The following is a 17,778-nucleotide window of genomic DNA, read 5'->3' on the forward strand; positions in this document are numbered from 1 at the left end:
AGTCATCTTGTCAAATATTGCTCTTCACAGTCACAAGAATCGAACATATGATTTTAAGATTGATATCAATTATTCTGTCGAGCATTTGGTGTAATGTCAAAAGTTATAAATAATGGAAATACTATAGATAAAGAAATTAAATTATATGAAAATCGAAGCTCTATATTCATTTATGTCTCGACACTAGAGAAGTTATTACTACTACATAGGTCAACACAACTCTTATGATTTATGATTGAATTATATTAACATCCGTTGACATTAAGCCAAATACACAAACAATTCGTGTCTTTCGCAAACTCCAGCTATGCCCTTTGAGATTATAATTGTAATTACAATTACGCTCCTTATCCAAAGTGAAAATTTATACGAACGGCCCCTAAAAAATATTACAATAGCATCCCTCAGGGGTGTAGTTGCAATTTTATAAAAGACGAAGGGCCTTAAAGAAACATTTAAACTAACACTCTTCAGATGTATAACTATAGTTTTATAAGAGATATGAAATATTATGGAATTTAACGTAACATTATATTTAATCAATTTAAATTATCTTATAAATTGTATCCATTAAAAGAAAAAAGACAAAGGAAGAAATATTTTACATAATGATGTAAAAGGTGGGGACATTTGCTTTTTCTCAATCACGGTTAAGAAAAAAAGAAGAAGAAGAAGAAAATAGAATCTGATCAAAATGAATTTAAATTAAAAAAAGAGAGAGAGAGAAAAAGGGTAATGGATATAAAGGAAATTAGGGCATTGGGATTGGAGCTAAGAGGGAGGAATCCCTTTGAGATCAAGAAAAGGATAAAGCATCATCATCATCATCATCATTTCTCTCTCTCTCCCCACCTCACTTTGATCTTTCTTTCTCTCTCTTAACTTTTTAGAACATTCATCTACATTTATTTATTATGAATGGGGATCATATTGATTTTGTCTTCACTTTACTAACAAAAGTGTTGCCTATAGGTTTTATGGTGTTTGCATGAAATGACATTGGGATTATTTGCTTGTCTCACCCTTAATTTTTTGCTTTAATGAAAGGAGGCATGAAATTGTTATAATATCAAGAAAATGAAATTGAAGAAGTACAAAATCTTGTATTTGTCTCTATTATTTTTGGGAAACGAAGATGATTTGGGTAGTTTTTAGTGATGATTTGACGGGTTGAATCAGGTGGGGTCCATTTGAGATCCTCGAATGATGGATTGGTTTGTAGTACAAATCATTAAGTTTACTGAGGTGATCCTCAACTAAAACCCTCAAATGTCTAAGTCAGAGTCTGCTTAGATCTTAGCAGAGCTGCGGAGCTAAACCTCAAAGTAACTAATGTATACCTAGCCACCTGATATTTATAGAGAGCTAATATTAGGAATTGTATGATGGCACATAGCCTCTTGAGATTTCTCATGGAATAAGCATCAATGATCAATATTTCAAATTTATTGGTCAATCAGGTGGGATATGACCGACCCATGTAAAAATACGCAGAATCTTATCCTATTTGGTAACTCTTTGATTTTTGATGGGCAAAGTCTTCAAATGAGGATTTTACATGATTTAACCATATCAAAAGAGCTACTTAATTAAATTTAGCGACAATTTTGTCAAGATATAAGAAATAAAAAGTTCAGCGACCATTATGTAAGAAGTGAATAAAATATTTCGCTCAAGAGAGGAATTTGGTGCATATTTAGAATTGTCTTGATGGGTTGGATCGTGTTATAAATTATAATGAATTGACTAACAAGAGTTAAATAAAATTATATTTTATATGGATTGGATATGAGTTCTTAATGGATTTAATATGACTTCTTAATGAGCTTAAAATAAATTAATTACGGGTTCAATCCATAAAATAAAATTAAAAGAAAAAAGAACTAAAATCTTGATTGAAAGTCTATATAATCCACGTCTTGAGAACTTATTTTTAAAAACAAGTTGAAAATACAAAATGAAAGTAGTCGAGTCGTCATCAATACTACCACTCCGACGTTCAAAACAACCGACAAGTCAATAAAGAAAATCGAATTGAACGTATAAAAATAATAAAAAGAAGATATCAAATAACGGAATAGTGAAAAAACGTACTACACGGGTTGCCTAATCATAGGTCACAACTGAAGCCTTCTGGACATGCCATGTGTCCTCGAATCCATGGCTGTGCTTTCAGGCTGATGGGCAATTTAAATCGCGTTAGGTAGGTATATATGGATACATTGTGGGTCGTAGACTCCTAGGGCCCAAAGTGTTATTTGGGCTTATTGTTGGGCCCATTTTGCCATTAAATAGTTATCCTCAAATAAAAATTATGTAACTATAGTATATAAAAATAATTAAATTAATATATATTATTAGCTCCATATTGTAATTGAAATACAATAATCACCCATAAAGACATTTTATAATTAATAAAGAATTACACCGTAAATATAATGTGGATATCGATATACATTTTTTTCTTAAAGAACTCATTTTAGCTCACTAAAGTATGCAAACAAATCAATTTTTATAGTTATAATTATGTATTTCTCACCGGAAATTTAATGTAGTTACATATAAATTTTTTTGTACTTTGAAAATTTGACTCTAATATATTTGATGTTTGTTTTCGTTCGAAAAATAGATTCTCTATTAGTCAAAATTCACCGAATTTACTGATATTAGTAAAAGAGTTGAATTAAAATTCATATTTAACTCGCATGACTTAGTACTGACTCATTATAGGTCAAATAATTTTTTTATAACTAAACTACCCTTATAAGAGTGGAGATTTAACTTTTTATATGTATTAACATGTGAAGATGTATAAAGGTAGTTTGATTACAGAAAAAATTATTTGGCTTGTAATAAGTTAATGGAAGGTAAATATGAATTTTTATTATTATAAATTTTTTTTTGCCAATTCAGTAAATTTTGTGAACTTTAATTATTAGGGGGTTTACTTTTTAAACAAAAAGTCAAAGGAATTAGATATAATTTTATAATTTACAAGGAATCTAAGTGTAATTATACCAAACTTCATAGAAGAGCAGTGTAATATTTCCTTTCTTACAAGTCTACATTTGGATTGGTAAATTTTAAATTCTTTAGATTTGTTTGAATATTGCTAAATGTAAAGAATTTTAAATCTTTTAATTTTAAATTTTAATTATATTTTTATTGAATATTGATGGAACTAAATTCAAGTTCATCAGTTTAAAATATTTAAAAAATATGGATACATTTAGAACTGGGTAGTTTTTACTTGGGCTCTTTTTGGATACAAGATGACTGAAGTCCAGCAAAGCGAAAAAGCCCATGTGTAATTTATCTGTTTAGGACTAAGCCCATAAAACCTCAGCCCAGCAGAAGGCCCGATTTATTGTTTGGCCCTTCTTGTCGACCGGAATCCTCGATCGAAAAAAACCAACCGGAGAAACAAGAGCATTTCAGAATTTCCACACACAAGCAGTCGGTCTTACTGGGGATTCGGAAAATGAGAGCCGCCGCCGATGTTTGCCGGAGAAGCCTAAGCAGTGTTATACGGCGGAGCTGTAGTTTGTACTGTACGGACCAAAGCTCCAGAGTCAAAATCTTTGATCGCAATCTCAAGAGGAAACAAGTTTGGGCCTTCTTTACATAGCACTTCTGTTTGCCGTTTTCTTTTTAAACTTTCGAGCTTCTTTACATTGAAAATGAAGACACATTTGTTTTTTCGTTTCAGCTTCTTTAGCTAATTTCTAGTTTTTGGTATGGTTGAATTACAGCGGGATAGAGCTGCGTGGTTAATGAGCCCAAAGGATTCTTTGCTGGATGCAGTGGCTGAGAACTTACTGGATCGATTGGAGGTGAACTTTTTCCCTAACTTATGCGTTTTTTTTTTGTTCAAATTATGTCTTCTCCTATCTGTCTTAGTGTCTATAGCTAATTTAAGTGACTGATATGTGTTAATTTGTTCATGGTGTAAAGTAAATAGGCAGAGGTATCCCTTGTACAGTGTAGCTAATTTAATGGGTATATTTCTGTTTTTGCAAAGGGTGTAAAATTCTTCTTTTTCTTTTTTCAATTCAAGCTGTTTGATGTCTGCATTACTTGACAATCATCATTCTGCTGGTAAGGAAGCTGCTTTGCCTTTGCTTTATAAATTTTAACACTGTTGATCTTAGTACTTTCGTGCTAGTTTAAGGAGGAAGAGACTGACTCGTGGACATCTATACATGTGCACCACCTTTTCATGTTAAACATATTTCAATTGTACACCAAAAATATTTTGGGTTGTTATGTAAAGAAACAAAGATTTGAACTTTGATAGAAGATCAACTACTAATTTGGGAACTCTTCAGTGAGATATCTGAACCTTAGACTAAAATTGGTTGTTAGAAAAATGTGAAGCAGTTTGCAAAACTTTCTATCACAGTCTAGTGTGGATGTGGACAAACTCGTTTTTAACATTACTTGTGGAAAGCAGCTATTTGCAATTCTTGCTCTTGAGTGAACTGATTTAGGATCAGAGTCTCTAGTGGGTGACTTAATGGGTACTCGGTGGTATGACCTGTATGTCTTCCTTATGTTGAACTTGATTAATACATGTCTATTGGATCCTTATGCATGCACTTTCCCAAAGTTTTCATGCTGCAGTGTTCATTTATTTTGAAGGACTGTGGTTCCAGGATATCATTTCTGCTGGCTTGAATTCATTTTGTAAAAAATTCTAATGTGTGTTCTCTTTATCCTTGTAGGATTGTAAAAAGACATTTCCTACAGCATTGTGTATGGGAGGTTCCTTGGAAGCAATTAGGCGTCTGTTGCAAGGGCGCGGTGAGAGTTAAAGTTTGTCGCATTCATTCAATCTGTCAAATGTGGGTATGATAAGTTTATTGTTTGGGATTTCTCAAAATTCATTAAGCATTAATGTTGGCAGAGCTAGGTCTCGAGAATGTGGAATGAATTACACAGAGATACATTGTTCTTTTACTTTATCTTTTTAACTGGAGTTTTATCTCTGTATATTATATACTGAGTTATTGGGGAAGCTGTAAATGTGGAATAAGATCAGGACTTATGATTATCAAAAGAAAAGGATTATCTATGGATAATAATAAGATATCAATCTGATTCAATAGTACATATAAGATGATCATGCATGACCCAATTGTGAGTTTTTTTTGGTATCCCATGGGTCTCAAAAGAAAGGTGAGTGTATTAAAATTCTAGATTGGGTAGACAAATTTGACAGTTGTACAGAAAGGTAGATACTCTATGACCTTTTTGGTTAGCTGTAGCTTTTTCCTGTTTCATATGAACTTGTCAATCAAAAGAATATTTAGTGTAATATAATTAGCCCCAAATCTACATTACTGCTATGAGAAATGCGTCCATATGACTGGGTAATGTTGGCTGAAATATTTAATGTTAACTGAAGGTAGAATAAAGATCATTTAGGAGTTAACTGCTGTTAGTAAGATGGTTTCCTATCCTGGTTTTTGTACCTTGACTGTGTGAATAGTTCAATTGATGGTTCCCTTTCAACATTGCCTGATTTATATACATAACAGAAAGTAATTATATCATTAAACAAATATCATAAGAATACTACAACAGAGCTTACTTTGACAAATCTGTGTCTTATATATGAATAATGGCTCTTAACTTCACATTTACAACTATGTTTTAATCTTTCAGGTGGCATTGAGAAGCTCATAATGATGGATACTTCACATGATATGGTGAAATTATGTAAACAGGCTGAACAAAGTTCGCCAAACAAAAATGTGGAAACATCATTCATTGTCGGTGATGAAGAGTTTTTACCTGTGAAGGAAAGGTATGGATAACATGGATGGGGTTTCTTCATCTTGTAGTCCCGAGTACCTCGTGCATTCATTTCATGGGAGAAAAAGCATGAATAGATTGAAATCTTTTTATGCTTCTTTAGCTCTCTCGACCTGGTTATCAGTTGCTTAGGACTTCATTGGACAAATGATCTTCCTGGAGCCATGATACAGGTTTCTGCTTGTTTATGTCACAATCTGTTTCATTGGGTTTCTCATGATTATTCTTTTAATTAGTTTTCTTTCAACCTTTTTTTTTTTCCCTTACGGGGAAGTGCATTTCATTACCATTCACCAACGACATCTTTTGTTTTATTCTACTTCTGGCAGAGTAGATTAGCTTTGAAGCCTGATGGCCTTTTTTTGGCAGCTATTCTTGGTGGTGAAACTCTAAGGTTGGGACGTTGAATTTTTATGTACAGCTAACTATTGGAATTCTTTGTACTTCGTGTAAGGCCCAACTGTTTCTCATTATTTGTCTTTAGAGAGCTGAGAATAGCATGCACAGTAGCACAAATGGAACGTGAAGGAGGAATCAGTCCTCGGCTGTCACCTTTGGCACAGGTACTTCTTGACCAATTCTGTGCTATTTATATTCTTTCTACGGGATTTCGAAAATTGGCATGGTGTTGATCTGGACAACTGATACAGTGTTATTGTGAACTTGAGAATCAAAACTTAGAAACTGAAAGCGATCCCATTTAGATTCATTAACATTTTCTAGCTTAAGAACATAATTGCATATTTCAATTTCCTAGTTATTGCATGCTGTTTACACAGCACACAATCACCACCACGGATCTTTCTTCCTCTGTTAAGTTAAAAAGGATATCTACCACAATTGTTGACCCTGGTACCTAGTGGGACGTGAATACTCCATTAGATAGCTATACCATTGCATGGGTAGTGGATATAATCATTCCTTATATTAATGATTTATTCTGTAGTATGTCATTAAGGAAAAGGCATTGCCTTATAATAGCACTTGTTACGATATGCACTATTTGGTGGCTTGGTTTTGGCATGTGCCATATTTATTTAGTTATTAGCAGACAGAAAGTTCTTTCATATTGAAACTAGTTACTTGTGCAAGAGTCACCTCCAAAACTTAAATCATATCTATAATGGTTTAACAACAAGAGTAACAACATGATGTCTAAGTAATTGGGTGCCAAATTAGGAGAAGGCTAGACATTTCTGTTCTCTGTGACTATAACAAATATTAATGAAAGAAATGTTGGTGTATCATAATTTTGTTTGTGTCCACATGGGCTCCACGGTGTTGGTCTCATGTCATCTGTCAGCCTAGATTATTTATTTGAAAATACAAATATTCAGATCTGCTAGAATAGAAACCTGTGGCTCCCCCCCCTCCCCCCCGGCGTGGGTCTTTTTCTGCTTCATACATGCGCTATATCTCTACAACACTGGTCATAACTGGGGCAGCTTTGTGACGAATTTTTGCTGCAAAGTGAAAATTTATTTTGTGACTATTAATATATGAAGTTGACTTCTACTATATGGTGATCTTTTGGTTGTTTTAGTCCAAATTTATTTCAAATACGCATTTTTACAATTTTTGTGGTTTAGTGCATGGTTTATCTGGTCTTATAGGTAGGTGATGCAGGGAATCTGTTAACTAGGGCAGGCTTCAGTCTACCTGGAGTTGATGTTGATGAATATACTGTGAGATATAACAGTGGTATGTGATTTGCCTTCCTATACCTTGATCCTGGGAATCTCATTTGCAGCAGTCAGTCTTTTTCTGAAGTTACCATCTCATGCAACAAGAACCTCAAAGTGTATTTACAAGAAAGCTTACTTGCCGAATTCATGCAATTTTAAGGAATAATTCTGGGATAAAGCCCTGCAACTAAATATGACTATCTTGGGAAATGGATTATGATGAAAATGTTCTTTGGGACTCAGTGGTAGAATTATCAACTCAAGTATCTGATCTACAGTACTAGAAGCTCCGACTGTCTATTTGGATATTTGTCCCCTGTTTCTCTCTTTTATTTTTTCATATTATTTTTGACATTATCTTTCTTTTTTTTTTTTTGGGTATGCTTTGACATTTGGATAGATACATATAGACGCTATTTTTTGATGTTCTACAATTGCTTGTTAAACTAATAAAAGAGATCTAGTACAATGGTGGATTAGCTCCGGAAAAGTAAGCCAAATAGATTGGAATCATTTTCTGTTATGTTGCATGGTTTGGGCTTTTGGATAATTTTAACGCGTGGTATTTCCTTCAAGGTAGCTTTGGAGCTGATAGAGCATCTTCGTACTATGGGCGAAACTAATGCTCTATTACAGAGGAGCAAAGTAAGACGCTCTTCATCTTTTCGTCTTTTATATTTCCCAGATGGAAAAAATATCCAGTTTAAGGTTGTATTATGTGCTTTCTTCCTCATTCAAATACTTCTGCCAAATTGGAATTAGATTTTGAAAAGAGATACTGCCCTGGCAACAGCAGCTGTTTACGAGTCAATGTTTGCTGCAGAAGATGGCACCATACCAGCAACATTTCAGGTGATTTTGAGCAGTCTCTCACTCTAAAAAGCTTCCTAAAATTTGTCTTCATATACCAAAGGATATTTATGAAAAAGTTCAATACCTCCTGTTAGCTAAACTTGTATGCAAATTCTTCCCATTTGATCATATGTGCGCATGCATGCTAATTTTTACCAGTTGCTTCAGCTATGAGTTTCTGTAATCTAATTTGGGTGTGGAGAATGGAGTCTCAAGTATCTTGCTGTTGTCTCCCGTTGGGTCCTTGACTTCAGCTATTAGTTTCTTCGACTTGATTTTTTTCAGGTGATATTTATGACTGGATGGAGGGAGCACCCGTCCCAGCAGAGAGCTAAGCGGAGAGGGTCTGCCACAGTATCCTTCAAAGACATTCAGAAGCAGTTCGGTGGAGGTAGTTAGCACCCTGAAAACAATTCTGTTTTACAAGGAGTGAGAACTTTTTCAATGGACTCTTTTCGTTGGGTCTTGAACAGTCTAATCATGGTTTGATATAATTTTCTGTTCCCCGTTGAGTGTGCCGTGATCCTGCTATCATGCTGAAGCTCTACGAATATGTATTTGTCTACGGTCTAACTTATTTATGCTGCCTTTTTATCTTGATTACCCAAAAGAATGAACATGATTGCAGTCATAGTATACAAATTTTTGCACCGAGTCTTTCAAGTGTTTGTCATCAAAACAACCAAACACCACATGCCAAAGATATCAATTACTCTCATTTGAAAAATGTAATCATTTTCTGTGATTTTTTTGGGCGTTACTGTATTTATTAAATCATACACTTTTTGTTTTAGAAATTATCAGAATTGCACTCGGGATAAATGGTCATCAAACATAGACATTAATGTGATTTTGGTCCTCAAATAATTTAAGGTTGCAATTTTGGTCTTTAGACTTTTATTTTTTTGGCACTTTTGGGCCTTCACTTAACTTTTCCTTAAATTTAACGAAAATTTTATTTAAAGTGGAAAAAATTGCTATTTTCCTCTTAATTTGTGGTGTTTTTCAAGTTGTAATTCAATGCACCCATGTTTTTTTATAATAGGAAAATTCTCAATAAATTTTATAAAATTTGTTGCTTACTATTATTATAATTATTATTATTATTTTGTTTGTTCTCTTTTGGAGTTTGAAGAAAAATAGAAAAAATAAATGTATTGATTACAATTTGAAACACACCACAAACTGGGAGAAAAAGTAGCATTTTTTTTCACTTTAAATGAAATTTTTGTTAAGTATACCGGAAGGATTAAAAGTGCAAAAAAAAATTAAAGTTTGAGGATCAAATTGCAACTTTAAATTGCTTGAGAACTAAAATCGCATTAATGATTATATTTGGGGACAAAAAATGCAGTTATCCCATATATGCACTCCTTCAATGTTAGAAAAACACACAGGAGAGTGTAACAGGTGAATGTTAATCCCAGTAAGTACAGTCTTGGAATCGTAGAGTATGTTCAAAGTCAATTCCGCAACATAGATTTCCCATCATAAACGCTAAACATGGCTAAAGTGTTATGTGGAAATTGGATATGAGGATGCTTTTTTGCAATTCTGAATGCATATATTTTCCTTAACGTTGTTTGGTTACTTTTTCGATTGATTTTTCTCATACAAAATAAAAAGAAAGAAAATTTCAACTAATCTATTTTCTAATTTATTTTTAAAACATTATTAACTCGTACATCTTATAAGATATATTTAGCTTAATTTTAAATTCTAAGGATAAGATTAGATGATAAGGTTTATAAGATGATTAATTTGAAAAGGTATTTTAATATCTTAAAAATAAGAGGGTGGATTTTTTTTAAATATTTTATAAGATATTTGAGATTTATTGAAATATTGAAGAAAGTTTGGTAAATGTTATAGAAAAGAAGTTTATACAATCCAAAAATAATATATTAGGAATTCATAAATTTTCCATCAGAAAAGTAACTATGATATTATTTGTAATTATTTTAAAAAAATTCATCATATTAATTATAAAATTGTCGCTAAAAACTTTCCTATAACTTCAAAGGTTCTAATTTTATAAGTTCGAAAAATATTTTATATGGTGTTCACAAAAGAAAATATTTTATAAGATGTATGAGTTCATTAAATATTTTGAATAAATCTAACCAAACACTTATGAACTTCTTGCTCTTTTTCAAAAGAGATCGTAAATTGATAACATCTTATTTTTTAAGTGTGTAAATTTCTAACGACAACAAAGTGATAATATAATTGACTCTCGCGTATTATTTGAAAATGGTAAAACACCCTCATATGGTAATAAATTAGCAATTTAGCTCTTTGATTTTGAAAAAATTGAGCGAAATACCTTCTTAATCTATGTGGTGTTCATCACAGGCACCATTCATGATTTTACTTAATTTTTTTTTTATAAAATTGTCATTTTTGGATAACAGTAAAATTGCATTTTACCCCCTCTTTTTTTCTTTTCCTTTTTCTTTCTTCCAGGTGGCAATGCGTATTTACTATCTAGAATATTTTTTCAGGGTGCAACATGCAAATTACTATTTCTAAATTGAAGATACTGCTCTCCCTGCAAAGCGATTGAAAGAAGAGAAATCCGTAAGAATATTTACGATTCCCAAAATTTGAAGCCCTAATGGAAGCAAACGATTCAGTGAACTTGACAGATTTGTTCTTCAAAGCCCTAATTCAAGAAGAAGAAAGCGGTGAGAGGGTGTATGAAGTCGTCAATCGGGTAACCGGTGCAACCTACGGCCTGAAGGAATTCAGCAGCCACTACCACTCCAGCAGTCGAGCAGAAATCGGCCGCGAAATTCAGATAGTTAAGCAATTGGATCATCCGAACCTCGTGAAATGCTACGAGGTGTTCTTTGTCGGAGACATGATTTATCTTCTTTTCGAGCACATGGACCGTGGCTCCCTTTTCGGCGCTAACATCCGGAGTGAATCCGATCTCGCTAGTGTCGCGTATCAAGTTCTACTGGGGTTAGCTTACCTTCACGAAAACAGAATTTCGCACAACGACATTAGACCCTCGAATATCTTCGTCAATTCCATGGAGGAAGTCAAGGTTTTATATCTGGGGAAAAGTTTTTCTAAGACTCCCTTGGTGGTGAGTGGAATTGGAGCATTTCATGATGAGTTTTCGTGGGATGTATGGAGTGTAGGATCGAGTATTTTGAAGTTGTACAAGGATTCGCATTTGGGTTTTAGGGACAGAGATATTCACCAAGTCAATGACCAACAAGATTTCGACTTGTTGTGGGAGGTACTTTTTGTTTCTTTCTTTCTTTTTTTGAAAGATAAGTGTGTTTTTTTAGGGTTTTGATATGGTTGGCTTTGTATTTTGTATTATTGTAAAATAAATAAAACTAACTTAAAACACACTTACTAGTGTGTTCTATAAATAATAAACAAACATTGAGAAATTTATGCCATGTTTTTGGATGGGGAAAACTGAAACGAACAAGGCAAATTATCATTTATGGTTTTATGATCGTCCCCTAATCTGGGATGAATATGCAGATGCAGAAATCACCTCAGAGTCTGGAAGCGCAGGTGCAGAAAACATCGGCCGATCTATGGACGTTTCTCGCGAGTTGTATGCAGACCGATTTATCCAAGAGGTGGACTGCCAAGGAACTAGTTAGCCACCCCTTTGTTGGCCAGCTGCATTTGCGCACAGAGGACGCAATGGAGAAGGTGATAAATCTTCTGTTCCACCTTAATTCAATTTGTGGTACAATAGTGCTGAAATTTTATATGATCTTACCTCTGGGGACTAGACACTTGGTTCAAATCTGTAGTGTTTTCTGTATTAATTCTGTTGTTATTTTTCCCTGTGCAGTTGAAGAAGGAAATTGCACTTTAATAATTTTCATTCTAGACTTTCCATAGAACTTGTAGAAATATATAGAGCCAGTTCACAAGATAGAGGAATGTAAGTAGTAAAAGCTTGACCTAACAAAAGATTTTCAATAGAGTTGCAACCAAAATCAATGGATGAATGTATAGCTATTCTTTAGGAAGTGCAGCTGGCTTAGAACTTTTACTGGGGAAGTTTCAATTATTATGCATACAACTCTGATGTGTGAAACTCATTGGTTTAAGGGAATTTTCAATTTCATGGTGTCCTATTGTGATATTATTCATTGCTTCCCAAAGTTGCAGTAATACCATTTATTTATGTTGCAGATGATTAAAGCTGAAACTTCTGCATCTCTCTCTGATGCACTATCCTGTGTAACAGAAGAGCAACTTGGTCCAGAAAAGAAAAATCTGTTTATGTTAAGGAGGATGATTAAAGCTGAAACTTCTGCATCTCTTGCACCATACTGGGTAACAGAAGAGCAACTTGAACCAGAAAAGAAAAAACTGAAAATTTCTGTAGAGGATAAGGATAGCACATACATGGTGGAAACTCCAAAAGATCCTGCACAACATGTACCTCTTGTACAGTTGGGGCTTCATCATATATTGAATTGTCTTCAAAGATGCATCCAACACTGCACCTTATTTCTTCCAGATTATGAATTTGGAAAGGATAAATTGGTTCAGCTGTGGATTGCTGAAGCTTGCATTGAAGTAGAAGCACCAAAAAGAATGGAGGATGTGGCTAACTCATATTTTGATATTTTGGTTCATGAGGAATTCATAATACAGTCAAGTTTTGATAATCTTTACCGACACGCAATATACAAAGTCAACGCATCTAAAGTTTCTACTTGGAACCTTCGAGGTGGTAATTATTTAAGAATTGAAGAAGGTAATTTGGGAAAGATTTCTGGAGAAGCCCTACATTTGACATGGCACTGTAAGAGGCTCGATCGAACTCTATCTGATGCTCTGAAAAATTTCAAGCAACTCCGCACACTCCTAGTTTTTGAGGATTGCGGTGCTGTGATCAAGCAATTGCCCAGTGGTATCTTTTCGGGCTTAAAGCTCTTAAGAACGTTGGATTTAAGTCGTACCTATATATCAGAATTACCTGACTCCATTGGAACAGTGGAATCTTTACGATGTCTTGATGTGTCTGAGACTTCCATCACGAGATTGCCTGAATCAACTGCTCGTCTTCTTTTTCTGCAAACATTAAGACTCAGCCGCTGCTTTGGACTTTCTGCATTGCCAAGAGGATTGAGTAGGTTAGTTAACCTTCGCCATCTGGATCTTGACATTATTAGCCAATTGAAGTCCATGCCTACAGGAATGGGAAATTTATCTAAACTTCAGACATTAAAGGCATTCATTGTGGGAAAGAATGATGGATGTGGCATAGGAGAGTTGAAAAACATGAATGACATTACGGGATCATTTTGTATCTCAAGGCTTGAAAATGTAACCAATGCAGAGGAGGCAAAGCAAGCTGCACTGGCTGATAAACAACGCATAGATAAGCTGGAGTTGAGATGGCATCCTCATGGAAATGACAGTTCCCAGGATACAACAGAAATTTTAGAATGTCTACAACCACATTTTCACCTCAAAGAGTTAGAAATAATATTTTTTAGTGGTTTGAAGCTTCCTAGTTGGATAAGCAATCCATCCTTCACCAAAATTGCCAGCATTACTCTTTACAAGTGCATAAATTGTGATATCCTTCCGTCTATGGGGGAACTACCTTCTCTGAAGACTCTCCACATTGTTGGGATGAAAATGGTGAGGGACATTAACACCTTGTTCTGCAGAACTCATGGAGCTTGTGGATTTAATGCATTTCCTCTGCTAGAGGAATTGACATTTGACAACATGCCTAACCTTGAAGAATGGACTGGAATACAGGATGGTGATTTCCCATGTTTACGTCGCCTTTCCACAAGATATTGCCCTAAACTTTCTGTTCTTCCATCTATGTCCTATTTCTGCTCTCTCCAACATTTGGAAGTCAGTTACTGCATGCAGTTGATTTCTTTGGCTGAAGGACTACTGCCAGGTTCCCTTGAAAATCTAATAATAAGAGACTGCCCTAATTTGAACGAGCGGTGTAACCGGGATGGAGGACAAGATTGGTTCAAGATTGCTAACGTAAAAAACATATGGATTGACTTGCAAAAACTTTCATTAGATTAAGCTTGCAATCTCAACTTCAGAAGGTATGTCTTGTCATTGACAGTTGTGACATACGAGGAACAGAGCTTGTGCATCTTTGGAATTTGTTCCTATTTGAAGCTCATGGGTTCGATTCTCCCTTTCAATGTGTGTCGTGATAAATTGGACAGATTCGAAAGGAAAAGAACATTTTAGGTACATCTCTTTGCTTTTACATGGTTTGGAATGTAGAAAATCCTTGTCATGCTATTTGATGTTCACCTCAATTTTCTTATGTTGCATGGGTTTGACACATAAAGAATCGGAACTTATGTTGCATGGGTTTGACACATAAAGAATCGGAACTTATGTTGCATTGGTATGATATGGACAAACAAATATGATAATTGCAATTACATATTTGAAAATATGTTAATTCTTAGAAAAACAAAAATTACATATTTGAGAATATGTTAATTCTTAGAAAAACAAAGGATACAAATATCTTTATAATACAATATAATTGAACACTAAACATTACTATAAATTATAGTATAATTTTTTTTATTTAATATTAATACATATTTGTTGTAATGTTTTAAATTTATATGATTATAATAGTATAAATTTTTTCAAGTATTAGAATGCTAACACATATCAAATAACCCCGTCCAAGATAATTTATATGATTATAATAGTATAAAAATTTTCAAGTATTAGAATGCTAACACATCAAATAACCCCGTCCAAGACAGCTTCGGAGGTACTACAGTTGTGACTTGATAAGTAGCCGTTTGCTGTGGTGGCTTCAGGACTTGTTCACAAGTTTACCATTTATGAGATAAGTAGAGTCTTAAGAGATTAGAAGTTGAAATTGAGATTTATCAACTCATCAAAGTGTCTCCTTATCAATAGGAGCTGAGCTGCTGCATGAATGCTTTCCCGTGTACGTGGTGTCATATATAAGGGGTTCGTCGTCTGACCTCTGCACTTGTTTTGTAGCCATACAACCTTGAGTATAACGGTATAGACATCTGAAATAGCTTCTGCATATACAAAATTTCATTATCAGGCTGGGATAAATGTGGTATAACCGACTCTCACCATTTCAAAATTGCATTACAAGGTGAATGGACAAGAAAAAACTCCTCGTTGACACTGGGCCTAGTCATTGGGACTTCATGTGCAATAAGGCACCAACAAGCACTAGATTTACATTAGGAAGAAAATTCTGAGCAGTAATGCATGCAAACTTTGTCACCTAATTTATGCATATTTCTTGTTCGATAACAATACAATTAGAATTCATTATAATATATCTCAAGTAGGATACGAGCATGAGGTATCACCTTGGATATTTAGCACCAAGTATATCTTTCTGGCCATACTTCCTCCAACAGTATCCATCATCATCTAATTCTTCAGGTGCTCTGTGTCTTCTGACGCTGATGGAGTCTGATGATTTCCTGCAAAGCAAATCCAGTAAAGTTTGAAGAAACATCTCATTGAGGATGATCACCTTCAACATTCAGCAGTTGCTTGACAAGTGCTAATCACCTTTTATATGATCCTCTTTTATGACGAAGGACAGATTTCCCGGAGGCTGGACTATCTGAGGATGGTGGTATCACAGGCAGATCTTTTCCTTCTGCAGCCATCTCATTAAGGATTGACCAAACCTCCTCATAGGAAGCCAACATTCTCTCTAAAATTTTCTCCTGGTCTCCAGAAGAAGCTGCTTTTAGCTGTTTCACTTGCTCCCTCCCTTTACTCACCTCATGTTTGAGTGTAAAATATGCCTGTATAGATTCGAATGCCTGAGGAGGTTCCTTGTCCATTCTTGTACCTGTCACAACCATTGAAGGAAAGTACAACGACTCAAAGAGCTTTTCTTGGCCTTGCACTGACAACAAAGACACCGGAGAACTCTTTCTTGTTTCTTCATTTGTTCAGTCCAGAAACATCATTCTAACATGAAATCATTTTTGGATCTAATCTCAGGATACTATTGCTAAGAATGTTGAGATTCTGCTTTGTTTTCCTCTTAAAGTTCTCATATGATAAAACTGAAGTTACTTATTTAGCAGTCCCGATGGGAGGACTGAGGAAGCCATCTGCAACTAATGGAACTGTCTGTCAAAACACTGATTTTCAAGAAAATCAAATGAATTTTTCCCCAACATGCTCAAACAGCTGGTGCTCTCCACCTCGCATATATATACATTTTTTGTGAAATTTCAATCATCAACAATCAATATATCGATATCCAACAATTTCTGTTAAACTGTATATCGATACTCCAGCCGAACAACAGTAAGAACCCATGAGAAATTCTAGTTAAAGAACAATGAAATGAAACACACAATCATCAAAATCCCAGCTTCAGTACAGCTTAAAGAATCGATTAAAATATAGAAGAATCGCATCTGCTAATTTGCAAGAACTTAAGATGAAGTCACAGATAATAAAAATAATGAGTTCATTAGATCATGATAATAGAAATCAGAATGGAGGCAAACGCAAGTAACTACGCAGCAAATCAAACTAAAAATTGGACAGAGAGAGAGACCTGCAATAGCGTTTTGAACGAAAGGGAAGTAAGCGGATCAGAAGAATCATAAAAACGCGTTTGCAGTCTCCGAGTTAGATGTTATAGGAATAGGACGGCTACGGGTTTTGGTGCAATTATTTGTATCATTATTAATGATGAGATGTGTCTAAGACTCTTGTGATGAATATATGGAAAGTGGGGTATGGTAGGTGAAGATTTCATTTCCTCGAAACTCCCAACACTCTTTGACAAGATTGTCCATTTCATCAAAACCTTTAAAGATTATTGGGATCATTTCATTTTAATTATTATTATTATTTTTTTATAATTAATAATCATTTAAAAATTGATGTCGTGATGTAGGTAACTGTTATTTGTGAGTGAACATGAAATTTTTCTTTTTTATATAATATAGATAAAAATCAGTTATAACAGTCACAAAATATAAGTGTTTTGTACAATAATATAGGTACTTTTTAAGAGGTATATATATATATAAGTTTACAAAAATTAGTTGTAATTTTTGTGAATGAAGTCGATGTTTAAATGAATGTGTATATAATTATCCGAAAGATATGAATAATTTGTGTAAACAAATTATATGTTAAGGGGTGTAAACGTGTTATCCCAAAATTATTTTTATAATCATTTTCATCAAAATCTTAAAAAAAATATTAGGATAATTACATTTACACGCTGACTTATGATCTGCTTCAATAATTGATTATATATAAAGGCTCAATATTTAAAAAAATATATTTTTTTGTAAACGAAATGTGAATTACCTACAATACCTTTACTTAAAACTTATTTCTTTCATAATTAATTAATAATATTAATTATTTTTATTTATATAGATTCAAA

The 17,778-nt window shown here is 34.0% G+C and overlaps 3 protein-coding genes across 5 annotated transcripts; 2 read left to right on the top strand and 1 right to left on the bottom strand.

Moving 5' to 3' along the window:
- The first annotated feature begins 3,389 nt into the window (after positions 1 to 3,389).
- Positions 3,390 to 8,996, top strand: LOC105155801 (S-adenosyl-L-methionine-dependent methyltransferases superfamily protein). Of its 2 annotated transcripts, XM_011071758.3 has the most exons (11): positions 3,390 to 3,607; positions 3,753 to 3,833; positions 4,725 to 4,803; positions 5,668 to 5,809; positions 5,921 to 5,990; positions 6,147 to 6,211; positions 6,302 to 6,380; positions 7,431 to 7,518; positions 8,083 to 8,147; positions 8,265 to 8,354; positions 8,640 to 8,996. In XM_011071758.3, exons 1-11 carry the CDS (start codon positions 3,482 to 3,484, stop codon positions 8,751 to 8,753), a joined length of 999 nt encoding a protein of 332 aa, XP_011070060.1. In that variant the 5' UTR covers positions 3,390 to 3,481; the 3' UTR covers positions 8,754 to 8,996. The 2 variants fall into 2 exon arrangements, with proteins under 2 accessions (XP_011070060.1, XP_020554590.1); XM_020698931.2 differs by lacking the exon at positions 7,431 to 7,518 and having other exon boundaries at positions 8,079 to 8,147.
- Positions 8,997 to 10,851: 1,855 nt separating this feature from the next.
- LOC105155800 (putative disease resistance protein RGA4) lies at positions 10,852 to 14,650 on the top strand. The gene is made up of 3 exons (XM_011071757.3): positions 10,852 to 11,604; positions 11,862 to 12,038; positions 12,531 to 14,650. Exons 1-3 carry the CDS (start codon positions 10,972 to 10,974, stop codon positions 14,403 to 14,405), a joined length of 2,685 nt encoding a protein of 894 aa, XP_011070059.1. The 5' UTR covers positions 10,852 to 10,971; the 3' UTR covers positions 14,406 to 14,650.
- A 370-nt stretch (positions 14,651 to 15,020) lies between these two features.
- Positions 15,021 to 17,087, bottom strand: LOC105155799 (putative WRKY transcription factor 30). 2 transcript variants are annotated; one of them, XM_011071756.3, is made up of 4 exons: positions 16,933 to 17,087; positions 15,921 to 16,209; positions 15,713 to 15,829; positions 15,021 to 15,409 (listed from the first exon to the last, which is right to left on the bottom strand). In XM_011071756.3, exons 2-4 carry the CDS (start codon positions 16,199 to 16,201, stop codon positions 15,256 to 15,258), a joined length of 552 nt encoding a protein of 183 aa, XP_011070058.1. In that variant the 5' UTR covers positions 16,202 to 16,209; positions 16,933 to 17,087; the 3' UTR covers positions 15,021 to 15,255. The 2 variants fall into 2 exon arrangements, with proteins under 2 accessions (XP_011070058.1, XP_020547504.1); XM_020691845.2 differs by lacking the exon at positions 16,933 to 17,087 and having other exon boundaries at positions 15,921 to 16,922.
- Between the last annotated feature and the right edge of the window lie 691 nt (positions 17,088 to 17,778).

The sequence above is a fragment of the Sesamum indicum genome, linkage group LG2, assembly GCF_026168435.1.
Source record: "Sesamum indicum cultivar Baizhima isolate 11 linkage group LG2, ASM2616843v1, whole genome shotgun sequence".
In the NCBI taxonomy this organism is placed as follows: Eukaryota; Viridiplantae; Streptophyta; class Magnoliopsida; order Lamiales; family Pedaliaceae; genus Sesamum; species Sesamum indicum.

Coding starts and splice junctions, on each gene's coding strand:
- LOC105155801 (XM_011071758.3), top strand. CDS start 3,482: ATGAGAGCCGCCGCCGATGTTTGCCGGAGAAGCCTAAGCAGTGTTATA. Junction 6,381..7,430: donor GGCTGTCACCTTTGGCACAG/GTACTTCTTGAC, acceptor CTGGTCTTATAG/GTAGGTGATGCAGGGAATCT. Junction 8,148..8,264: donor CTCTATTACAGAGGAGCAAA/GTAAGACGCTCT, acceptor AATTGGAATTAG/ATTTTGAAAAGAGATACTGC.
- LOC105155800 (XM_011071757.3), top strand. CDS start 10,972: ATGGAAGCAAACGATTCAGTGAACTTGACAGATTTGTTCTTCAAAGCC. Junction 11,605..11,861: donor ATTTCGACTTGTTGTGGGAG/GTACTTTTTGTT, acceptor ATGAATATGCAG/ATGCAGAAATCACCTCAGAG. Junction 12,039..12,530: donor CAGAGGACGCAATGGAGAAG/GTGATAAATCTT, acceptor TTTATGTTGCAG/ATGATTAAAGCTGAAACTTC.
- LOC105155799 (XM_020691845.2), bottom strand. CDS start 16,222: ATGGTTGTGACAGGTACAAGAATGGACAAGGAACCTCCTCAGGCATTC. Junction 15,830..15,920: donor AAAAGAGGATCATATAAAAG/GTGATTAGCACT, acceptor TTTGCTTTGCAG/GAAATCATCAGACTCCATCA. Junction 15,410..15,712: donor CTTGGTGCTAAATATCCAAG/GTGATACCTCAT, acceptor TTGTATATGCAG/AAGCTATTTCAGATGTCTAT.